The 19829-nt window shown below is 56.9% G+C and overlaps 1 protein-coding gene across 1 annotated transcript; it reads right to left on the reverse strand.

Moving 5' to 3' along the window:
• Positions 1-1946: 1946 nt before the first annotated feature.
• Positions 1947-11500, reverse strand: LOC128796890 (ammonium transporter Rh type A-like). Its single transcript, XM_053958938.1, has 3 exons — positions 11046-11500; positions 2229-3342; positions 1947-2165 (listed from the first exon to the last, which is right to left on the reverse strand). Exons 1-3 carry the CDS (start codon positions 11498-11500, stop codon positions 1947-1949), a joined length of 1788 nt encoding a protein of 595 aa, XP_053814913.1.
• Positions 11501-19829: the final 8329 nt, after the last annotated feature.

Genomic DNA, 19829 nt, shown 5'->3' on the forward strand with positions numbered 1-19829 from the left:
CTCCGACAGCAAGAGGTTCTCAGCCTCGGGACTGTGCCTGCGTGTGGATGTGAGTGAGTGCTGGGACGCGTGTGCACAGATGTGTGTGTGCATGTGTGTCCGTGCATCACGTGCAAGTGCGTACGTGTGTACACGTGTGTGTGTGTATACATGGGTGTCTGGGCACACGCCCGAGGTGTTGTGAGTGTGTGCAGGACTGTGCACACACGTGTGCATGATTTCAGGTGTGTAAACGCCTGTGCATGTGGCTGCCTCCAGGGCTGCTTCCCGACAGGGTGTCTCAGTCCCCGGTGCCGCTGGCCCCGTGCTCCCTCCCCGTGCCGGGGCTGCCATCGGAACCCACAGGCCTCGACGCGGGGGCAGCCACGGGCCTGGGCTGCCGGGCTCAGCGGGAACGCGGGCTCTCACCGAGGCTGGGTGCTGCCGGTTCGGCCCCGATGGGATCGCGGCTCCCCGGGCGGGTGCCGCTCCCGGCGGCTCTCGGCGCCCAGCGGGAGCCGGGCCCTGCTGAGGAGTTGGGCCAGTCCCCGCTCCGATGGCTCCACACTGCCATGGGGCACATCCACACTGAGCTGCCAAGAAGATGAGGGGCTTCTGGGGCTCGTTTGGGGAAGGGGGAACCGAGCTGCCTCCCGCCCCCAAGGTCCCTGGCCCCGCTGCTCAGCCCGCAGCATCCTGCGCCGGGGCCCATTGTTCGGCCGCGCCGGGCTGCGGGGCAGGATTTCTTTGTCAGAGCTCGGCAATATTTTATTCTAACAATTAACCAAACACGCCCGGCCCCCCAAGCCTGTTTGTGATTATTGGAGGGCGAATTCCCCAGCCTCTCTCCCTCTTGGTGTTGGCTCCGCCTGGGGCTGCACCGGGTGGAAGGGATCCAGCCCCTCTCCCACCCGCTCAGGGTTGGGGACCCCCAGCCTCGCCGACAGCTCCCCACTCCTGCAGCCAGCGCTGGGGGGCTCGGTGGCCTCGACCCCCTCGGGAGCCCGCGAGCATGGCCCGCATTGTCTCGGCAGCAGCGGGATCCGTGGGGGCGCAGGGGCAGCGGTGATTCACGGCGGGGGGGATGTGAATCACAGCCCTCGCTCTCCGGGCAGGATGCGGCCCCGCGCTCCCAGCTTGCCGCATGCCAGCCATGGACCGCAGGCTTTGTCCTCCGCAGGGTGGAAGCGGCTCGCTGCCCGTGGTGGGATGGGATGGGGCCACTGCTCTTCCTGGGATGCTGGCGCAGCTTTCCCAGCTCCAGCTTCGGGGTGGGATGAGGGTGCTGTGGGCTGCGGGTGCCTCCTGCATCCTGGCTCTCTCCGAGGCTCCTCGCCGTGCTTGTGCTGCATCCTCGTTGCTGCACCAGTGGTAAAAAAGATTGGCGCTTCCCTTTGCAAACTCTCCTGGAGGGTGAATTGCCCAGCTCGGGTTATCAAATCCCTGCAAAGTCCTTTGCTTGGGGCCATCTCCCTGCTGATGCAGTTCCACGTTCCGGGCAGTGGATACCGAGTTCCTTTCCTGTAGCTGTGGCCTGAGCTGGCAGCCTCCTCCAGGTGCTGCCCCTTGTGGGCAGGGGAATCTGGAGCTGAGGGTCGGGGTGAGCACTGGGGGTGATGCCGCTCGCTGGGGTGAAGCAGCCGAAGCCAGTGCCCTGCAGAGCGGCCCTCTGGGCTCGTCGGGGGCTATTAACCATCCTGGGGGAGACAGCCTGAGCAGGTCGTTTCTCTGGCTGCTGCCAGGAATGAATGGATGCTGGGAGCCACTGGGACACGGAAGGGGGGTTGCAGCTGCAGGGTGGGAGGACGGAGAGGTGACCAGTGCTACGGTGCTGACGCAGCTATGCCGGCATCCTCGACAGCTCGCTCCAGGCATGGGGTCGGAGCGAGTGCAGGCAGCATCTCCTGCCTGCTGATCCTGCCGGTAACATTCCCTGGCCCTCCCTGCTGCTGCACGAACGCCACTGCCTAAACCTGCTCCTTCAGAGCCAGGGCTCCTTCCTCAGCGCTGCTGTCTGGCCCCGGGCTCTCAGCCTGATCCTGGATCTTAAAATACAGCGAGTCATCGAAGCAGAGCCGCTCGGGCGGCCGGGCCAGGCAGGGCAGCCGGAGGGCGGCACCGGTGAGCAGCCCGGCGAGCAGCGAGGCACCGATGGCCACCGCCAGCCCCGCTGCCTGGCACAGCGCCTGCCCGCCCACCCCGCGGCCCCCCCACTGTCCCTCCACCACCTCGCTGGCATTGCCCCCAACGGGAGACAGCTGAGAGGGTTGGGACCCGGACGTGTCCTTGGACGCCACCAGGACGGCCACGACGCTGGCTGCGGCGCCGAGGATGCCGGGCAAGCCGTGGAGGTTGTGGATGCCGCACTGGTCGTGGAGCGTGAGTTTCCTCCCCAGGAGCGGGGTGAGGAACCTGAAGCCGAGGACACACACCACGGCCGAGAGGCTGCCCAGGGCAAGAGCGGCCACTGGTGGCATGGCCATGTCAGCCACCACGCCAATGGCCACCCCGCCGGCCAGGCTGCCGTTCTGCAGGTGGCCGGGGCTGAGCTTGCCGTCCCTCTCCAGCAGGCTGGAGGCCACCACGGTGGTTATGGCACTGGCACTCATGGCCAGGAGGGTGTTTAGGATGGCGCGGTGCTGGGCATCGCCCGGTTGGCAGAGGACAGCCACAAAGCTGGGCCAGAAAACCCAGAGGATGAGTGTCCCCACCAGGGACATGAGGTCAGAGCTGGTTGTTGGGGTCTCCTTGGGGTGCAGTGGCTGCTGCGTTGCCCTGAACAGAGCCTTGGACACGCCAAGGCCAAAATAGCAGGAGAAGACGTGGATCGTGATGGTGCCACCCACATCCAGAACGCCCAGACAGGTGACAATGACCCACTCGCTGGCGAGGTAGGTGGGGATCTCACAGGTGGCCACGATGAGCAGCTGGCAGGGGCTGGCCCTCCCCAGGATGGCCCCCACGGAGATGAGCACTGTCACAGCAGCGAACTCAGAGATGAGGAGTTTGTGGAGGTCCAGGTGGATCTGGCCATGGTGGAAGTGGTGGAGCAGGCCCTGCAGCACCAGCGCCCACTGCATGGAGAAGCTGAGCAGGAGGAAGTTGTGGGTGAGGGCGCTGAACCCGTAGCGGGGCAGGAAGGTCAGCAGGAGTCCCAGCCCCACCACCAGCATCACCTGGATGTCCTGGAAGAAAGGAAAGGTGCTGTAGACCTGGTTGGCCACCAAGTTGGTATCCTCTGCTTGCGCCGAGGGCTCATCGTAGGTGACGAAGAGGGCAAAGAAGAGGAGCAGGGCGCTCTGGAAAAGCCCCAGGAAGAGGGGCAGGAGGCGGCGGGGGTAGGTGGAGGGTGGCACAGCCATCCTGGAGTGGACAGGAGGAGATGGTGGTCAGTGGTCAGCAGGGCACTGGTGTGAGGTGACAGCCCAGCAGCACTTCTGGGGTGAGCTCCGCTTGCTCCTACACTGGGGGTTTTATGGCCACGGTTAATTGTTAACCAAAGATCTAAGTTTATTTTCCAGAAGAGGAGGGCTTTGCCCCTCCCTTATTTAAACACAACACCCATAAAATAACCACATGTTCTTGTTTGGCCGCCATAAAAGTGGACATGAGAGGCATTATGATTTTGAAGGGAAACAAGCAAAACCTGTGGTGGGGCAGATGAGGGAGAAGGAGTTTTGTGAGGAGCTGGCCAGGGATGGGGGTACCACGGCACTCACTCCCATTGAACTTATCCCCATTCAGGAATGGGGACCTCCCTGCTGCAGCCCTGGAGTGATGCTGGCAGCTGAGACAATTCCAGCTCCTGCTCTGGCTCTGCCATGGTCCACTCCAGGTTGGCTCTGGCACTGCCGTCATCCCATTCTGCAGGATGATGCACGTTTTCCTTATCCACCACTTGGATTTTGCAAAGCTCCAAAGCCAGGGCTGAAAAGATCGTTTTCTCACAGGTTTGCATTGGCTTAAATGGCTGGATATTCATTAACAATTAGTGCGCGAGAAAAACAAAGCCCAGAGCAGCCAAGCAGCTACCCCGAAGTTTCTGGGTTGCTGCTTAGTGTGACATTTTGCCAGTGAATGTCTGGAAAAAAAGAAATTAAAAAAAAAAAATATATGAGAACCACAAGAACAAAAGGCAGAAGGGTTGGTAAATATTTGTTCCAGAGAGGAGATATTTTTGTGCTGTCCCTGATCTCAACACCCCTGCCGCGGGCGCTGGCTCCGCGCCGCTCTTCGTCATTGTTACTGGAGGATGAGGCAGGCGAGGGCGCAAAATGGGAAACAATTGTTGAATAATCTGCACGAGGCTCCTCTGCCAAACCCTCCCCGGCCATTTTTCAACCCAAAGATGCTAGAAATGGGGGCAACAGAGAGGAGGAGGTGGTGCTTTGAAGGCAGTGTCTTTGATGGGTGAGGAGGGGCTGTGTTGCACCCAAGCCATGGCCAACAGCAACAGAGGGGTGGTGGGAGCAGTGGGGGTTTTGGGATGGGAGTTGGATGCTTTGTCTGCCCCTAACGTGCCCCTGCTGCATGGCTGGTGGTGCTAACAGCAGCTGATGCTCCCATGGGGATCCCTCACTCAAGGAAATGTGGGGCTGGGGTCTTCATGGTGCCATTCGGATCTTTGCTGTCTCTGAGGTGGCATGGGATGGGTTGGGTTGGGTTGGGATGGGTTGGGATGGGATGGGATGGGATGGGATGGGATGGGATGGGATGGGGTGAGTAGGTAGGATGCTCCCATTGCTTCTGCCTCTGCCTGCACAGGGGCACAGCCCAACCCACCTTCTGTGGTGCCAGCCCCCATCTCCACCAGGCAGTGACATGAAGGACAAAGGGATGCAGGCAAAGGGTCCCTGACCTGCTGGTATAAAAAAAGCAAAGAAAGGGGATTTCAGCCCCCAACTCCTCGCCTGTGTCCCTTTGCACACCACACCAGACCATCAAGGGGATTCTCAAGGAGCCAGCCTGGTACAGTGAAACCTCTTTGGTAGATTGTGGGTGAGATACAAACCCAGGGAGATGCTTGGAGCAGGTTATGCTGCAGTGATGGAGGAGCTGGGCTGCTCTTACGGAGCTGAGGAAGCATTTTGGCTCTGGGTCAGCAGGGGTTGGGCTCCTCTCAGTGTGGCTAGAGGTGGGTGCTGCCCACTTGCCCCTCTCCTGCTCTGCACAGCATCTCAGCCTGCCTCTTCCTGCTTTGGTTTGGGGCTTTTTTAAGGTGTGGTTAAATCAAATGCTGAAAGGAAAAGCTATGGATCAGGTCTTTTAAGAAACACAGTGCTTGGAAGACTTCAAGGTTATGGCTCAGTGCCTCCTGCAAGGAGGATGAGGAAGATGCTGGAGGGATGCATCCTTCTGGAGCATCCCAGCACTGCCAGATCTGCTGGAGAGGACAAAGAGCACACTGGGAAGTTTGGGATATAAATGCTCTCCTGGATCTGGCCATCATCTCTGGCAAGGGGCAGAGGCGTGGGGCTCCAGGAGGTCGGGGTCTCTCACTGGACTCTGACGGGTCAGGAGATGCTGGGGACACAGAGGGAAGCTCCTGTGCAGGGCTGGACTCAGTGCTTGGGGACGGGGTGCTTGAGGGGGTGGCACGGCTTGGTCAGTGGGCAATAGGGAATTGCAGGGTCAGCAGGCTGTCCTTGGACACACAGCCTTTTTCCACTTGGAAATCTTGCTCTGGCAGCACTTGGGGATTTGGGATGTTTCTCTGGGCTTCTGGGGTTCCCTGAGATCCACAGCCCCTCACATCCCCAACAGCAGCACTGTCAGCTGTGCCACATCCACAGGGCCAACAAACACCACATTCCTTTGATGAGCTGTTGGGTACCACAATCCCCTTCCCTTGGGAAAAGGCCATCCTGTGATCCTTTCCACTTCCCAAACCAGATGAGGCACAAAAAGCAGTGATGCCCAAGTACTCCCCAGACCAAAGACCCCACAGCTGAGTGGGGGGAAACCCTGCCAGGTTGCAGATTAAAAAATAACCTTTATGGTACCCATAAAAGAAGGTCAAAATTCCAAGAGGTTGCTGGGAAGGTGAAAGTCCCCCCCAGCCCTGGAGCACCCCTGAAGGCAGCGAATTATTAACCCCACAGTGCAGGGTGCACCATTGGGATGCCACGGTCCCTGTGGGTAGAAGGTCCAATCCCTCCAGTAACATTTTCAAGCACATCAAGTTTTCTCTTGGCACCAAAGGAGAAGGGATGGAGGAAGCATCTGGCGAGGGCCTGGGCAGCAGGGAGGGAGGGGAGCATTGAATTCCACCCCCCACATCCCCCTTTCACTGGGGGGGGGCAGTTGTTTTATGGCAGGAGGACTGGGGAACCATTTTAGCAGGATCCACGCTGGGACTGCTGGAGGAGTTCCCCGCTGAGGGCTGGATACAAAGAAAAGCTGAATTAACCGAGGGTCATATAAGGCAACAGGATCTGACAGATCCGAGCCAATATATGCTGGCAGCAGCCAGTCCATGGCACTGTGAGAAACACTCCTGCAAATTTAACAAATCCCCATGGTCTAGAAAGTCATGTACAAGAAATTACTAATGAAGGGATCTAGTCATATCTGGATTTCCAGACGTTGGTCATGCTCCCACCGCGTTCTGCAGGCCATATAAGTACATGGATCTGAATCCCGGGTGCTGGAGGCCGGGAGGATTGTTACGATCATCTTGCCTGACCTCCTGCGTCAGACGAGGGCTCCCGGCGAGGAGGGGATACCGGGCGGTGGCGGCTGGATCCTGCGGCTGTGCCGGGCTGGGGATGGATGGAGAGAGAAGCCTGAAGGGGAGCAAGCTTTGGGAATGCTGCTGTGGCAGTGGACGGGCTGGGTGCTCCCATCACCCACTGGTGATGCACTGGCACCCAGATGGGTGCTGGGGACCCGCTGCTGGGCAGGAGGGAGCAGGAGCTCCAAATTCAACCCCGCAGGGCAGCACGGTGTGATGGGAAGAAACTACTGACAACGCCTCCGACCTGGGCATCACTCTTTAACCCCAGCTCCCTCCAGCCTGGAGCACCCCAAAATTCCCCATTCCCTAAAGACCCTACCAGAAAGCCGGGCTACCTGCGCAGCTCCGGCTCTGTTCCATCCCCTCCGTAGGTCCTACAACAACCACCCTCCTCCTGCCTTAACGAGCTGGGAGTGATCACCGGGAATGTTTTCGGAGCTCCGGACCAGCTGTGACCCCGCGAGCCCCGGTGCCTGCTGTCAGGCGGCGGGCAGGGGGCCAGCCCCCTCCTCCCCAGCCCCTCGCAGCCGGGTCCTGCCGGGTGGGGGGGACACAAAGCCCGACAGACGTCACCCCGGCATCACGCGGACCGAGTGGCCTTCTCCATCTTGTTAGCACATTGTGTAACACAACATGTGGAGGCGCTGGGACCGCACACGCATGCACTCCCCGACAGCCCAACCGGGGGGAAAAGAGGGAGGGGAAAAAAAAAAAAAAAAAAAACCCAAGGAAAAAAAAAGGAAGCAATTTAAGCTTTGAATCTTTCTCTTTAAAATGTTCTCATGGCTTCATTAGAATTTGCAGCCACAGAGGCTTTGAAGAACATGGTATAAGGAGTGAAACATCTGGAAAAATTAGGATTAATGAAAACATAATTCCCAAGACTAAAGGAAAGATTAATCCTGCGTTACCACTTGTGTGTTCCACAGCTTTTCCCCAGCTCGTAACACTGAACTTATTAAATCGCCCTGAGCTGAGTTTTCCTTTTCTCTCTCCCTCCCCTATGGAGCCCAATGGAAGCAGCTGATGCCAAATGTAAGGATAACCAACTGTGCTGGCCAGTGCTGGTGTGAGCGCACCCGGCCCTGTGCCCAGGTGGGCACGCCCTGCCCAGCTCACCTGCTGGGGGTCCGTGGGTTGGGGTCCAGCGGGTTTTAGGGTGCTCTGTACTGGGCTGGTGGGTGCTGTACCCCATTGGGGCTGCACCTGCTCCTGCCTGGGGTCCTGAGCAGGGTGGGCACTCACCAGCTTGTGGGATGGGGGATGCTGGGGAATTAAAGAGAAATTAAAGAGCCTCCTTCTCTGCTGCTGGGTGCTTGGCCAGGGTGAGACTGAAGGGGCTCTGAGGTGCTGGTGTCTCTGGGTGGCCTTTCTGTGAGAGCAAGGGTAGCCCTGGTGATGCACCATGCCGTGCCACGCCGTGCCACGCTGTGCCCTGCTTTCCATGCCTCACCACTCCACACTGTGCTTTGTCATGCCATACCAAGCTGTGCCACACCATTCCATGCTGTGCTGTGCCATGCTGTGCCATTCCATGCTGTGCCATGCCATGCTCTAGCACTGCCCCTGCTCTGGGATCTGGGCTGTGACCAGGGGGTTGGGACATGCCAGCTCCATGCCAGCTGGCAGTGTTCAGCTTTGCCACTGCGGTGCTGGAGGGTACTGGGGAGTCACACTGGCTGTGCCAGCCCCTGTTCAAGCCCCCTGGACAGAGCTGTCCTGAGGTCTTGGGCTACTCCACATGGAGCTCAGCATGCTGAGGGACCCTCTGGGGAAGGTGCTCTGGGGTGACAGACCCCTTGTCCCTGTAAAATCCTGCAGCAATTCCTTTGCCACCAGCAAGTACCACCGGTGGGTGCCAGTGCTGGTTTGGGGTCACATCAGATGTTTGTCCCTGCAGCTTTATCACCACAGACTCTGATCTGCTCAAACGGGTGGGGCCGGGGCCGGAGGGTGTCCCTCCCCAGAACGAGAGGCTGTGGAATCGTGGTGCTTCGTGGGAAGAAGGAAAACAAGGAGAGCTCCCTCCATTACGTCTTCATCCATCCCGCCCTGGGCACAGGGAGGCCGGGCGCTGCCAGCTCCACACCTGGGCTGGCTCTGCTCATCCGCCCCCGCAGCGATCGCGGCAGCTGGAGCCTGCAAGGATCGGGATGCTCCGAACGATGGGGACAGAGAGCAGCGTGAAAACCTCCGCTGGGGTTTGGGGGGGCTCTTGCCTGCTGAGTGCTCCCCACGATGTCAGGGTGAGGGAACCAGATGTTTTCTGCATCCCCTCCTTGCCTTCTGCCCCGGATTATGCCAGGACTGCATCTGGATGGGGCCAAAGGTGTGTTTGACCCATGCACTGCAGAACAGGGCTCATTTGCCCCGGGCCTGGCCGGAAAATTCTGCTTTGCCCCACACGCGGAGTGAAGGAGCAGGCAGCGTGCCCAGGCCACTCCCCAAGAAGGGGAGGCTCCCAAGGGACTCAAGGGGACCCCTCTCTCCCTCCTTCCCACGCTGCTGTCCCGCTCAGCTCCAGCTTGTTTTCCAGAGAGGAAACCGGCAACCTTGCTATTATTTTTTTTTCTATTTTTTTTTTTTCTATTTTCCTTTTTCTCCCCGTGTGAGCGGCGGGGCCCAGCTGGGGGGCAGCGGTGCCGGGTGCCGGCGGGCGCCAGGTGCCGGCGGGGCGGCGCGGGAGGTGCCCGCCGGCCGCGGGGGGACAAAGCCGGCGACGGCCCGCGGTGCTCGCGGCCGTATTGTGTGAGCGAGGAGGAGATGGATGAAGGTCACATCCTGCCACTCTTCCGATGCCCGGCATCAGGAAAAAGCTGCGCTTTGTAAATACAAGAATAAACAACAAACTCTTCCCCCCATTTACCACCTTCCCCCCGCCCCAAAGAAAACAACAACAGCCCCCGCGGCATCGCAGCCACCTGCTCGGGGAAGTGATTTTTCATATAGGCAGGAAACGGGGGTCTAATTAAATCTGGGGTCAAGAACATAAAGGGAGAACGAAGTTTATTTAGGAGTCCTCGAGGAGGGTGGGAGGGAGATGCTCAGCAGGGCTGTGGGGGAACCATACGACTGTGTTTTGATGGGGTTTGGGGGGAACCTGGGGGTGTTTTGGACCCAGGGTGAGTGGCAGGGCATCACCTTCCTCCTGTCAGCGGGTCCAGCGTGCCACAGGGGACAGTGGTGGCAGTTCGGTCCTCACAAGGGCAGGGATGCTCTGGGGGACTCCCCACTCTCCCTATCCCCCTGCGGGTAGGGAAAGGAGCCCGGGGAGCGTCACGCTCAGACCTACAAGAGTGTCCCCAAGCCTTCAGCGAGATCATATGAGGTTCCTGTTTCACAAGACGGAGGATGGCATTTCCATTGTGCTCGCCGGGGATGTGTTGCAACGGGGCAGCCGCTTCCATCCTTTGTCCTCCTCCCCGCAGAGGAGGAGTCTCAGCCTCTGCCAGGGTGACCCGTCACACCCTGCCCCCCCCAGCCACCAAATCTGGCTCCTCTGGCCGCGGCAGCCCTCCTCGGCGGGTCCCGTCCGCAGGCATCGCCCCACCGCCAGCGCCCTCCGGCTCCACAGGCGCCTCCTTGCAGCCGCCGCGCTGGGTGCCCTGGGCCGGGGTCCCCACCAGGTCAGGGACACTCCAGAAAGGTGATACCCACCTCGAGCCGCTCCCAGCGCTGACCCTGGGGTGCTCCAGCTGCCTTCCCCTTCCCGCTGCGGAGCTCCTGCCTAATTTTCACCACCAATTAATAAACGAAGGACTGACCCCACCAAAGCCCAACTGGGGAGCCCTGGGTGCTGGCAGCAGCCCCAGCTCCCCGGGATGATGCCACCACCCCAGCCCCTCTCCCATGCCCGTAGCGGGCAGCTTCCAGATTTTAGGAAGCACTGCAGAGACCTTTGCCTTTGGGTCGGGTGCTCCCAGCCCGGACCCGCTTTCTATTCACCAGCTGGGGTGTGCCGAATATAAAGTATCACAGCATTGTTATGAAAAATAATTCAAACCCACCAAAAAGGCCAGCAGCAGATGGAAGGGTGAAATCGGAGCAATCCGGGCTGGCTGTAACCCTTCGTGGGGAGGGAAGGCAGGGCAGGCAGGGCACCAGCATCCACACCCCAGCCCTGCCGCTGGTGCTTGCGGGTATGGAAGGGAAGGTGATGGGCTAAAGGTGTCCCTCTGCAGACTGTGGGCAGGACAGGGAATGGTTTCCCATGGGAAAGGGGGAGCTCGTGGCTGGGGGCTCATAAAACAGCCGCATTTTTAGACAGGCTTTAAGGATGCTGGGGAGTGCCCTCATCCCCAAATTCCTGCGTAAGGACGGGACATCCAACCTGGGCACCGGGGGGCCGCCCATGCCCACACTGCAGCGGGGCGTCAGGTCCCTTCTGTGATCACTGATGTGACGCAGGTGCCACCCACCACACTGGACACGTGTCCCCTCCCTGCCACCAGCATCCCGCCGCCGAGCCGGGCACCAGGGGTGGCGCTGGGGACCAGGACGCGTCCCCAGCCGCGGGCCTCGCTCCAGCTGGGCGCTGTTTTGTAAGGACTCCTGGGCCTCTGCGGCGCAGAGATAAGCCCAAGAATTCACCGTCAGTTCCAAATATCCCGTCCGCTTCCTCCCGCCGTCCTCGCCGCCGCTCCAGCCCGCTTGTCTCATTTCCGCAGCAGCGTGCTGGGGAGCGCTTCCTGTTTTCCCCCCGGCCCCGGGGCGGCGGCGGGGGGCGAGGGGCGCGGGGAGGAAGGGCAGGACAATGGGCGCAGGTCGGGACGGGCAGCTGCCCATCGCCCGGGATGGGGGTTCCTCGGCGGCCCGGGATGGGGCTGGGAGGGAGGGGGAAGGCGGATGGCAGGTGGCAGCAGCGGGGACGTGGGTCCTGGGCTGAGCTGAGATTGCGGATGGGGTTTCTTTCCTTTCCTTTCCTGATTTCTTTTTTTCTTTTTTCAAGGGCTTTGCTGTAAATCAACCCAAGCTCCCTAGAGAGCATCGTCTCTGTACCGCAGTGGGAGCCCCTGCTTCAGCTGGGCATGAGGACAGGAATGAAGCTGGGTGGGGCACAGCCCTGGGTCGGACCCTGCCCTCTATGGGGCAATGAATCGCCCCCCCAAAAATCGCATTTTAGCGTCCCTTCAGTCAAACCACCCACCACCACCCTCTCCTCCCCAGCCACAGCATGGGAGAGCAGCATCCCCACGGGACTGCCACCTCCCAGGAGCAGTGTCACAGGGCAGGAGGTTAGGATGTGGCTACCCCATCCCAAACTGCAGCTTTGAGACAAGAGAGATCCATTTCAGAACTCTGCTCACTCGGAGCTCAGCAACCTCCTGCTGCAGGTAGGACCAGCCAGTGGGCAGCCCTGTGTCCCCCTGTTTTCAGGGCTGAGTGTGAGTGTTTACTCGGTGCCTTTCTCACCGCTCACAGCATGGCAGGAGTTATTCAAAGGCAGGCGGAAGCGAGCGCAGCAACTGAAACAACAATGAAAAGGAAACAGAGCTCGAAAAATTCTCCGTTCATAAATCAACTGAACTGCAGGTGATCCCTGGGCAGCAGTGAGCTGAGGAAGAGACACGGCTCAGCTCAGCATGGCCAGCAGCCAGGCAGGCTCCGACCCCCCAGGCAGGGATGGGGGAGGCCGGGATTTCCCAGGGTGGTCCTGAGAGATGCTGGGGTCGGTGTCCATGTCCCCAGGGCTGCACATCAGGGACTTTGAGGCAGGTGAGGTGCAAGCACTTCTGGATTTATTTTTATTACAAATTTTTATTATACATCTGGGTAAGAAAGGTGAAGCTGCGCTGGGTGGAGTGGGTTTGTGGGGTCAGCATTGCATGCACACACACAGGCACACACCTCCTTTCCAGGCCAGAGGAATGCAAAAAGTCCGGGGATGAGATGGAGTGCAGGGACCGTGCCACAGCCCCTGGTGGCCAGCCGAGTGGGGAGATATGGCAATTTTGGTGCTTGAGGGGTTGCAGAGCAGACCCATGCTCTTTATTCATCTCCACACCTGCCTTTTTGGGTTGAAATTCATCACTTGGGAAGCAGAGAAGACAAAAAGGTGTGGGTGAGCTTCAGTCTGTGGCTGTGCCATGGGAGATAACCCCGTTGGGGTTAACAGGAGATGATCCAGGACTCTTGGCAGCATCAGGCCATGGCTCCTTGCTGGGATCTCATAAAGGCTTTTTCCTCCTTAGGAAACAGAGCTGCTGGACTGGGACGAGCTCCTCAGTGTTGGCAGCATCTCTGCATGGGTAGGGGATGGGCATGGTTGGAAAAAATCTCCCCCTCCTGCCTCCAGTTGTGTCGTGCAGCATCTTGCTGCAGGCGGAATAGGGGCCAGTTTGGACAAACCTAGCTGTCCCCTCTGCCAGCTTCTGTAAGCTAAGACCCAGTCCTGGGGACACAAAAAGGAACTTGTGCTTTTGGGACCAGTGGATGGCCCCAAGGACGGGGCTGGTGGCAGTGGGCTGACCTTACAGCAGAGGAAATGACCCAGTTGTGTTCCCCGCAGTGGGAAAGCCAGGAGAGATTGCATGTCCCCCTCTGCTGCTATCTGTCCTCCCTCCTGTGAATTCACTGTCATCTTGTCTTTTGGCAGAGCTGGAAAACTGGGAGACCACCGTAAATAAATCCTGTGTCTTTAAGCCATTTTGTACAGTACAAGAAAATGCACTCGTTGAATTACAGCTTTTTAATCAAATACATGTAACCATGTCACTTAAAGTGCTCGCGAAAAGCAAGGAAAAAAAACCCAACACAATTGGAAGAGCACGATATTAAAACCAGCTGCCTGCTTACCCCCACCACAGTTAATAGTTTTTGAATGTTCTGAATGAGAGAGAAACCAGAGCCAAGCTCCACTTTCATGTCCATCTTTCTGATCAAGCCCTGCCAGACGGGGGGAGCCGGGCAGCCTGGCACAGAGGCGCGGGATGCGGGAGAGCTGCACTCCCTTGTCCTGCAGCTTTGCCCACCCCTTTGGGCTTTCTCGCTGTGGTGATGGGATGTGGGAGCCCATGGTCTTCCTGCAGGCAAAGCAGCTCTGCCTGGCTGGGACCCAGCCTGGAGATGGGAGCACAGGTAGCCCAAGCCATGCAAAAGTGAGAGATGCTGCTCTGGGACATCTCTACCATGTTGTGTGTCCCCTCCTGACCAAATTTAACCCAATTCTACCTCTTGATGCTTCGTCCTGCAAGTTGGCATCACCACTTGTCCCCCTGAGACACTGCTCTACCCACAGCATCCCTTCCTCCGAGCATGCCAGTGCAGTCCATGATGTCACATCCCTGTGCCCTGTTCCTTTGGGACACACATGCCAGGACCTCCTCAATGCCTGCCTCTGGCCTCGCTGGCCACCGACCCCCCGCCCGGCACAGCCTGCCAACCACCCGAGCTGTGCAGTTCCCCCGCAACGTGGACCAATGCTCATTAAGCATGAGGCAGAGACCACCAAATATGTCAAAACACACTTAAAATTTATTGTTTCATACCATACGTTTGAGTCTCTTGAACGCCGGCCAGTGTTTCTCCCTCTCTGCGATGGGGCCTATCTGCTGTCACCGACGCTTTGCGTATATGTATAGCCCGCTTGCTTGCTGCCTTTTCTTTCCCTCCCCCTTCTTTCTTTAAATGCAAAATACAAACAATTGATGGAAAATGTACATTTGTTCCATATGGGACGGTCGGAGTGTGGAGAGGAGCCAGCAGAGGCATTTTTAGGCAGACTCCTCTCTCCAGCGGATGGCTGGATGGCTTCCCAGAACGGCCCCGCGCGGCCTGGCCTGACTCTCCTGACGAGCTTCAGACGCTCTGTGACGCTCCCACGATGGTGGGGGGGACATGATTCAGTTCCCTGAAGGGATCAACCTCCCTGGGCTGCTGAGCACAAGAGGAGGGAGAGGCTCCCACCAAAACCGCTGCAACATCCCAGAAGGGTTGAGCTCGGCTGTGCGGGAGGCGATGGGGAGACTTGCTTTAGAATTTGCGTAGGAAGTTGAGTTAGGCTTGTTGTGTTGTGTTGGGTTGGGTTGGGTAGGCTCAGTTGGGTTGGTTGGGTTATGTTGGGATAGGTTGATTGGGTCCTTGGGATAGGTTGCATTGGATTGAGATTGGTTAGAACGGGTCAGTTTGGTTAGGTTGGTTTGGCTTGGCTTCTTTGGGGTTGGATTGGCTTGGCTGGGTTATGTTGGGTTGTGCTGGCTTGGGTTTGGCTGTATTGCATTAGGTGGGTTGGGTTAGGTCGTGCTGTGTGGCTCGTGTTGGGTTGTGTTGTGTTGGATTGGACTAGGTGACCTCTGGAGAACACTCCCAACCCTTCCATGACCCTCTGGCCTCCCGGAACCTCACAGCATTGCTGAATCACCTCAGAGGAGAAGCACAAAGTGGTTCTGACAGATGTTGTGGGGCTCAGTTGGCTCAGAGCCAGTGAGGAGAAGAAGCCCCCAAAGTCCCTCATGGTTCACACAATGAGGCCCAAACCTACCTCCTCCACAGGGACCTGTCCTCCTCACAGAGACCCCAGCATGGTGCTGGGTGAGCAGATGTTGGTGTGGGGCTGGGGACTGAGGGTCCAGGGGTTTGTGGTAGCCCTAAGGCAGGGGAAGGAATATGAGGGCTGATGGGGGCAACGCTGGGAGCTGGCGGGGGACAACTGAAGCTCCATGAGGGATGTAGAGGCTGAACTTCACAGCAATAAAAGTGCTGAAGCATTTCAGGCTGCACAGATTTCCCGGGCCACATTAAGGACTCCTTGCTGGCTTATTTTCTTTGCAAAACCTGTAATATTTATGACCCCCCTACTCCTGCTCCATTGCTCCGGCTCCATTGGAGCAGTCATTTGTTAAATATCCAGGCAGCTGCCCTCCCCTGCCTGCAGAGAATTCCTGCTGCCAGGAGCAGAGCTGGGGCGGGCACCCAGCCTCACCCGAGTGTTCCTGCTGCCCGGCAGCTCTGGGCATGGCGCAGAGGAAACGGGGCCTTTCCTGTCTGCAAGGAGCACTGAGATTTCCAAACATTTCCTTTCCCAAACTGAGCTGCAAAGAAGAAAGTTGGGGAAGGCTTGGGAACTTTGCTTCTGCTTGACCAGGAAAGGCTGTTCTGGGAACATTTGAAACCTTTCTTTGCATTTCAACCTTTTCCCTTTGGTTAACCTCTCACCACAGAATGCTGTTACCTCTCCAAAGGTTTTGCCTCCTGTCTAAAAAAACCTGGAAACTTTTTTTTTTCCAATCCAACTTTTTCTTGAGTCAGGAAATGTTTTGGAGCTGTTTCCCACAAACAGGTTTGGTTTTGATAAATCTTTTTTTTTTTTTTTTCTTTTTTTCTGAAAGAGGGGGGAAAATATAAATCCCATCACTTGGTCTAAAGCAGCTGCCTGGTGCCACAGTGAGGAACCAGCATTGGCAGCATGCTCCTTTTCCCAGAGATGCCCCCACGCTGAACACCCAAAATACAGGGATCAAGAGGCTCTAATTCCCTGTTCATCCCAGCCAGGATGACTTCACCAAGGCTGTAGTGTCAGTGCTCCCACCCTGACGGTGAGTTCTGGGCTGGGATGCCTGGGGCTGCCCTGGAGCTGCCACTTGCCACCCTGCGCATCCCGTTTGCCCCCAGCTGTGCCACAGCCTCAGCCTTGGGAACAGCGAGCCCGGAGCTGAACGCTGCCGGGCTGGGCTGGCTGGCACATGAGGTTTTAATATTTGGGTGGGTGATGTCATCGATCGCTCTGTAACGCTGTAAAAAATCCAGAACGTCTATAAAGCTGATCCGTGAACCTCCAGCAGAACACACACACACACACACACACACACATGGGTGTGTGCACATGGACACATGGACATGGACACATGGACATGGATACATGGACATGGACACACAGACATGGACAAACACACGGGCACATGGAGGGATGCATACATGGAGATGCACACACACACATGGATGCGCCTACAGGTATGCACAGACATATCCACGGAGAGATGCACGCATGGATGCACACGGAGGAACACGTGGATGCATGTGCAGGCTCAGACACACAAAGGGACAACGAAAAAGATGCACAAAAAGGAGCAGCACACACGTGCAGAGGTGCACACACACAACCCACCCAGATGCAGGCACACGGCTATCCAGGGATGTGCACACACACACACAAATGCCTGCACACGTGGATAATGCACACAGGCGTGGATATGAGCATGGATGCATGCAGTGGTGCAGGTACACATGTGTGCTTGCACACCCCTTCACCAGTGATGCACACCAATGCTTGCACACGTGCAGGTTTGCACACAGATGTGTTGGGACGCACGCACAGTTGCACACGGATAGAATCCACTGCCCTGCACCCCCAGGGGACACAGAGCAGATGCCACCTGCCCATAAAGCCCAGGTAGGACCTGGCATCGCCTCCCCCTCTCCCTGCATCCTGGGAAAGCCAGCAGGATGGGCTGTCAGGTTTTCCATTTACCTGTCAAGTACCTTCTCCATATTTCTGTCGTAACGACCTGCTAAAAGCCCCTCACTCCTCCTCCCCAGCCCGAAACCATCCGGCCTTGAGCTTTGGAGAGATTAAGTCATAAAAATCGGAAGGGGCTGTGCAGTAACAGCCCCAGCCTGAGCCATAACGGCAGTGAAATCATCCTCAAACTATGTCAGCTCCAGCTATTTCCAGTCCCACGTCACACCTGAGCCATTGGCATGCAGTGAAAGAAAACACTGGGGGATGGTTTCCTGGCCTCAGAGCAGCTGTACGGGGACAGGGGCAGGGGAAAGATAAAAATAATATATGTATGTTAAAAATATATATAGAAGTATATATAAATATATATATATAAAAGTAACATATTAAAAATATTGAAAAAAATTAAAATATTAAATATACAAAAATATAAAATAAATTCCAGTGTATAAAAACAATACAGATAAACATAGAATTAATATATTAAGATATGAAACAAGACATAAAATTATAAAAAGAATATGCAAAATAGGTGGTGTGGTTAAAGCCCATCAAGGAGCCCACACTTTCCCAAGGACCCAGCGCCTCTCTCAAGTTCAGCTGAGCCCTCTGCCCTCCTCATGGAGCTGGATCAGCCCCTGTGCCACCAGTCTGACCAAATCCTGGATTTGGAGGGGGACAAATCCTGTCCTGGCCATGGCTAAACCATGAGGCTGCAGCAGTAACTGTGGAGAGGTGGAGGTTTTTTCCCCTCTCTCTTTTCCCTTCTCTTTTGTTTCCCTGTGACCTGGGGTAGGGCTGGCCAGCGAGGTGGGGCTTTCACAGTGACTGTGGCTTCAACATGGTGTATCCTTGGTGCAGTTATGGATGGGAATGACCATCCATTGCAGCTTTCAGTACCTGCTGTAGCCCCACAGCAGCATCCTGGGGCATGAATGACAGCCTGGTTTGGGTTAGAGAGAATCTTAAAGGTCATCAAATTCTAACCCTCTGCCATGGGCAAGGACACCTTCTACTAGACCAGGTTGCTCCAAGCCCAATCCAACCTGGCCCTGGACACTTCCAGGAATGGGGCATCCGCAGCTTCTCCAGGAACCTGTGCCAGTGTGTCACCACCCTCATTCTAATGACTTCTCATATCTAATCTAAATTGACCCTCCTACAGCTGAAAAACCATGGTGAGCTGGCACAGCCCGAACCATGGGGAAAGAAAGGAATTTCTGCTGCAGAAAAGTGACTTCATGTTTGCTCCACGATGTGATGGACAGCGGCTCTCCCCGGCACGGCGGGGCAGCTGGGCGAGGACCGGCCTGCTCACCACTGCTTTGAACCACAGGAAGTGACCGCATCCATGCCTGGAAGGTACCTGGAAGCTGGGGGCTGGAAAATAACTCAGGGCTTTCTTCTTCTTCCCCCTCCCTCATCTCCTTCCTCCCAGGCCGCTTCAGGGAGCGGAGCGGGATGGAGCCCATAGCCGGCTGCTTCCTTTCATAGTCATCGGCAGCGGCACAGGATGCTTCTCATTTGGTGTTGTGTTTGTTTGCTGCAGCGCGGGTTCTGGCACCCGCCGGGCGCCCGCCAGCCCTCCCGTGTAGGTAGTGAGGTCATTTTTCCATGTATTCCCCCTTTTTACATACTGTATATGGAAAGACAATGAAGCGCCTTTGTGGCGTTCCATGGGAACGCGTCGCCAGCCCCCGGAGTGGTCCCGTTTATTAGCGCTTCACATTCAACAACAACAAAAAAAAGTGAGTCAGGATTGAGTCCTGTTAACACTAATGTGAATTTAATTTAGGAGAAGCTTGAAAATTAATGTCATTTGTTAAATATCCATTTCCCCTAAAAGGCAATTCTTTGCCAACAACAACAACAAAAAACCTCTTCTTCTATTCAATTTTTAAAATTTTTTTTTTAAACAGCCTTTTTTGGCGATATCAGCCTGGTTTAAATCACTCGGCGCTCAAGGAACGGATGCCACCGGATTTTAAGCAACAGATTGTTGTTTCTCCTTTTCAAATTGAACAAAAAAGCTCCCTGTAAATCATACAGTGATTCACAGGAGGGGGATGAAGCTCCAGCAAAGCACCAGCAGCTCCGAGCAGGATCCGGCTGGGCATGGTGATGGCTCGGCAAGATCCGCCGCTGCTGGAGCCAGGAAGCAGCCAATGAAGGCCAGGAGGAGGAAAGGCTCCGGTACATGGAGTTTCCTTCCAGCTCCAAGGATTGGAGAGAAAGCATTGGAGCAGCCTGGCTCTATTTTTGGGGGGTTTCATGGGAAAACAGGGTGAGCCATGGGGACCACGCATCGGTGCGCTGCCAGCCTGCCAAAACAATGACCACACCAAGGCTCATTTCGGAGGAGGATATCACATGTTTTATTATATTTTAATCTGAGAACAGCTGCTTTTCCTGCTGGGAGCATCTCTGGGCAGCACGGCGCGGTGCTGTGGGGCTGCTGCCAGAATCCCATCCCATCCCATCCCATTCCATCCCATCCCATCTCATCCCATCCCAAGCCACCGTCCCGTCCCGTGCCGAGCCGAGCAGAGCCGCGCTCGCGGAGCCCGAGGCGGCTGACGGGGTGGGCGGGCGGCAGCTTGGAAATTAATACATTTGCCAGGTTGTCAAAACATTAATCAACGGATACAAAAATCTGGA

The sequence above is a fragment of the Vidua chalybeata genome, chromosome 17 (assembly GCF_026979565.1).
Source record: "Vidua chalybeata isolate OUT-0048 chromosome 17, bVidCha1 merged haplotype, whole genome shotgun sequence".
NCBI lineage: Eukaryota > Metazoa > Chordata > Aves > Passeriformes > Viduidae > Vidua > Vidua chalybeata.

Bases quoted from the DNA above. Each gene is read 5' to 3' on its own strand.
- LOC128796890 (XM_053958938.1), bottom strand. From the start codon at position 11,500: ATGGGCAGCTGCCCGTCCCGACCTGCGCCCATTGTCCTGCCCTTCCTC. The intron at 3,343-11,045 runs GTTGGATGTCCC...TGTCCACTCCAG, and splicing joins GGCGGCCCCCCGGTGCCCAG to GATGGCTGTGCCACCCTCCA. The intron at 2,166-2,228 runs GTTGGGGGCAAT...GTGGGCGGGCAG, and splicing joins AACCCTCTCAGCTGTCTCCC to GCGCTGTGCCAGGCAGCGGG.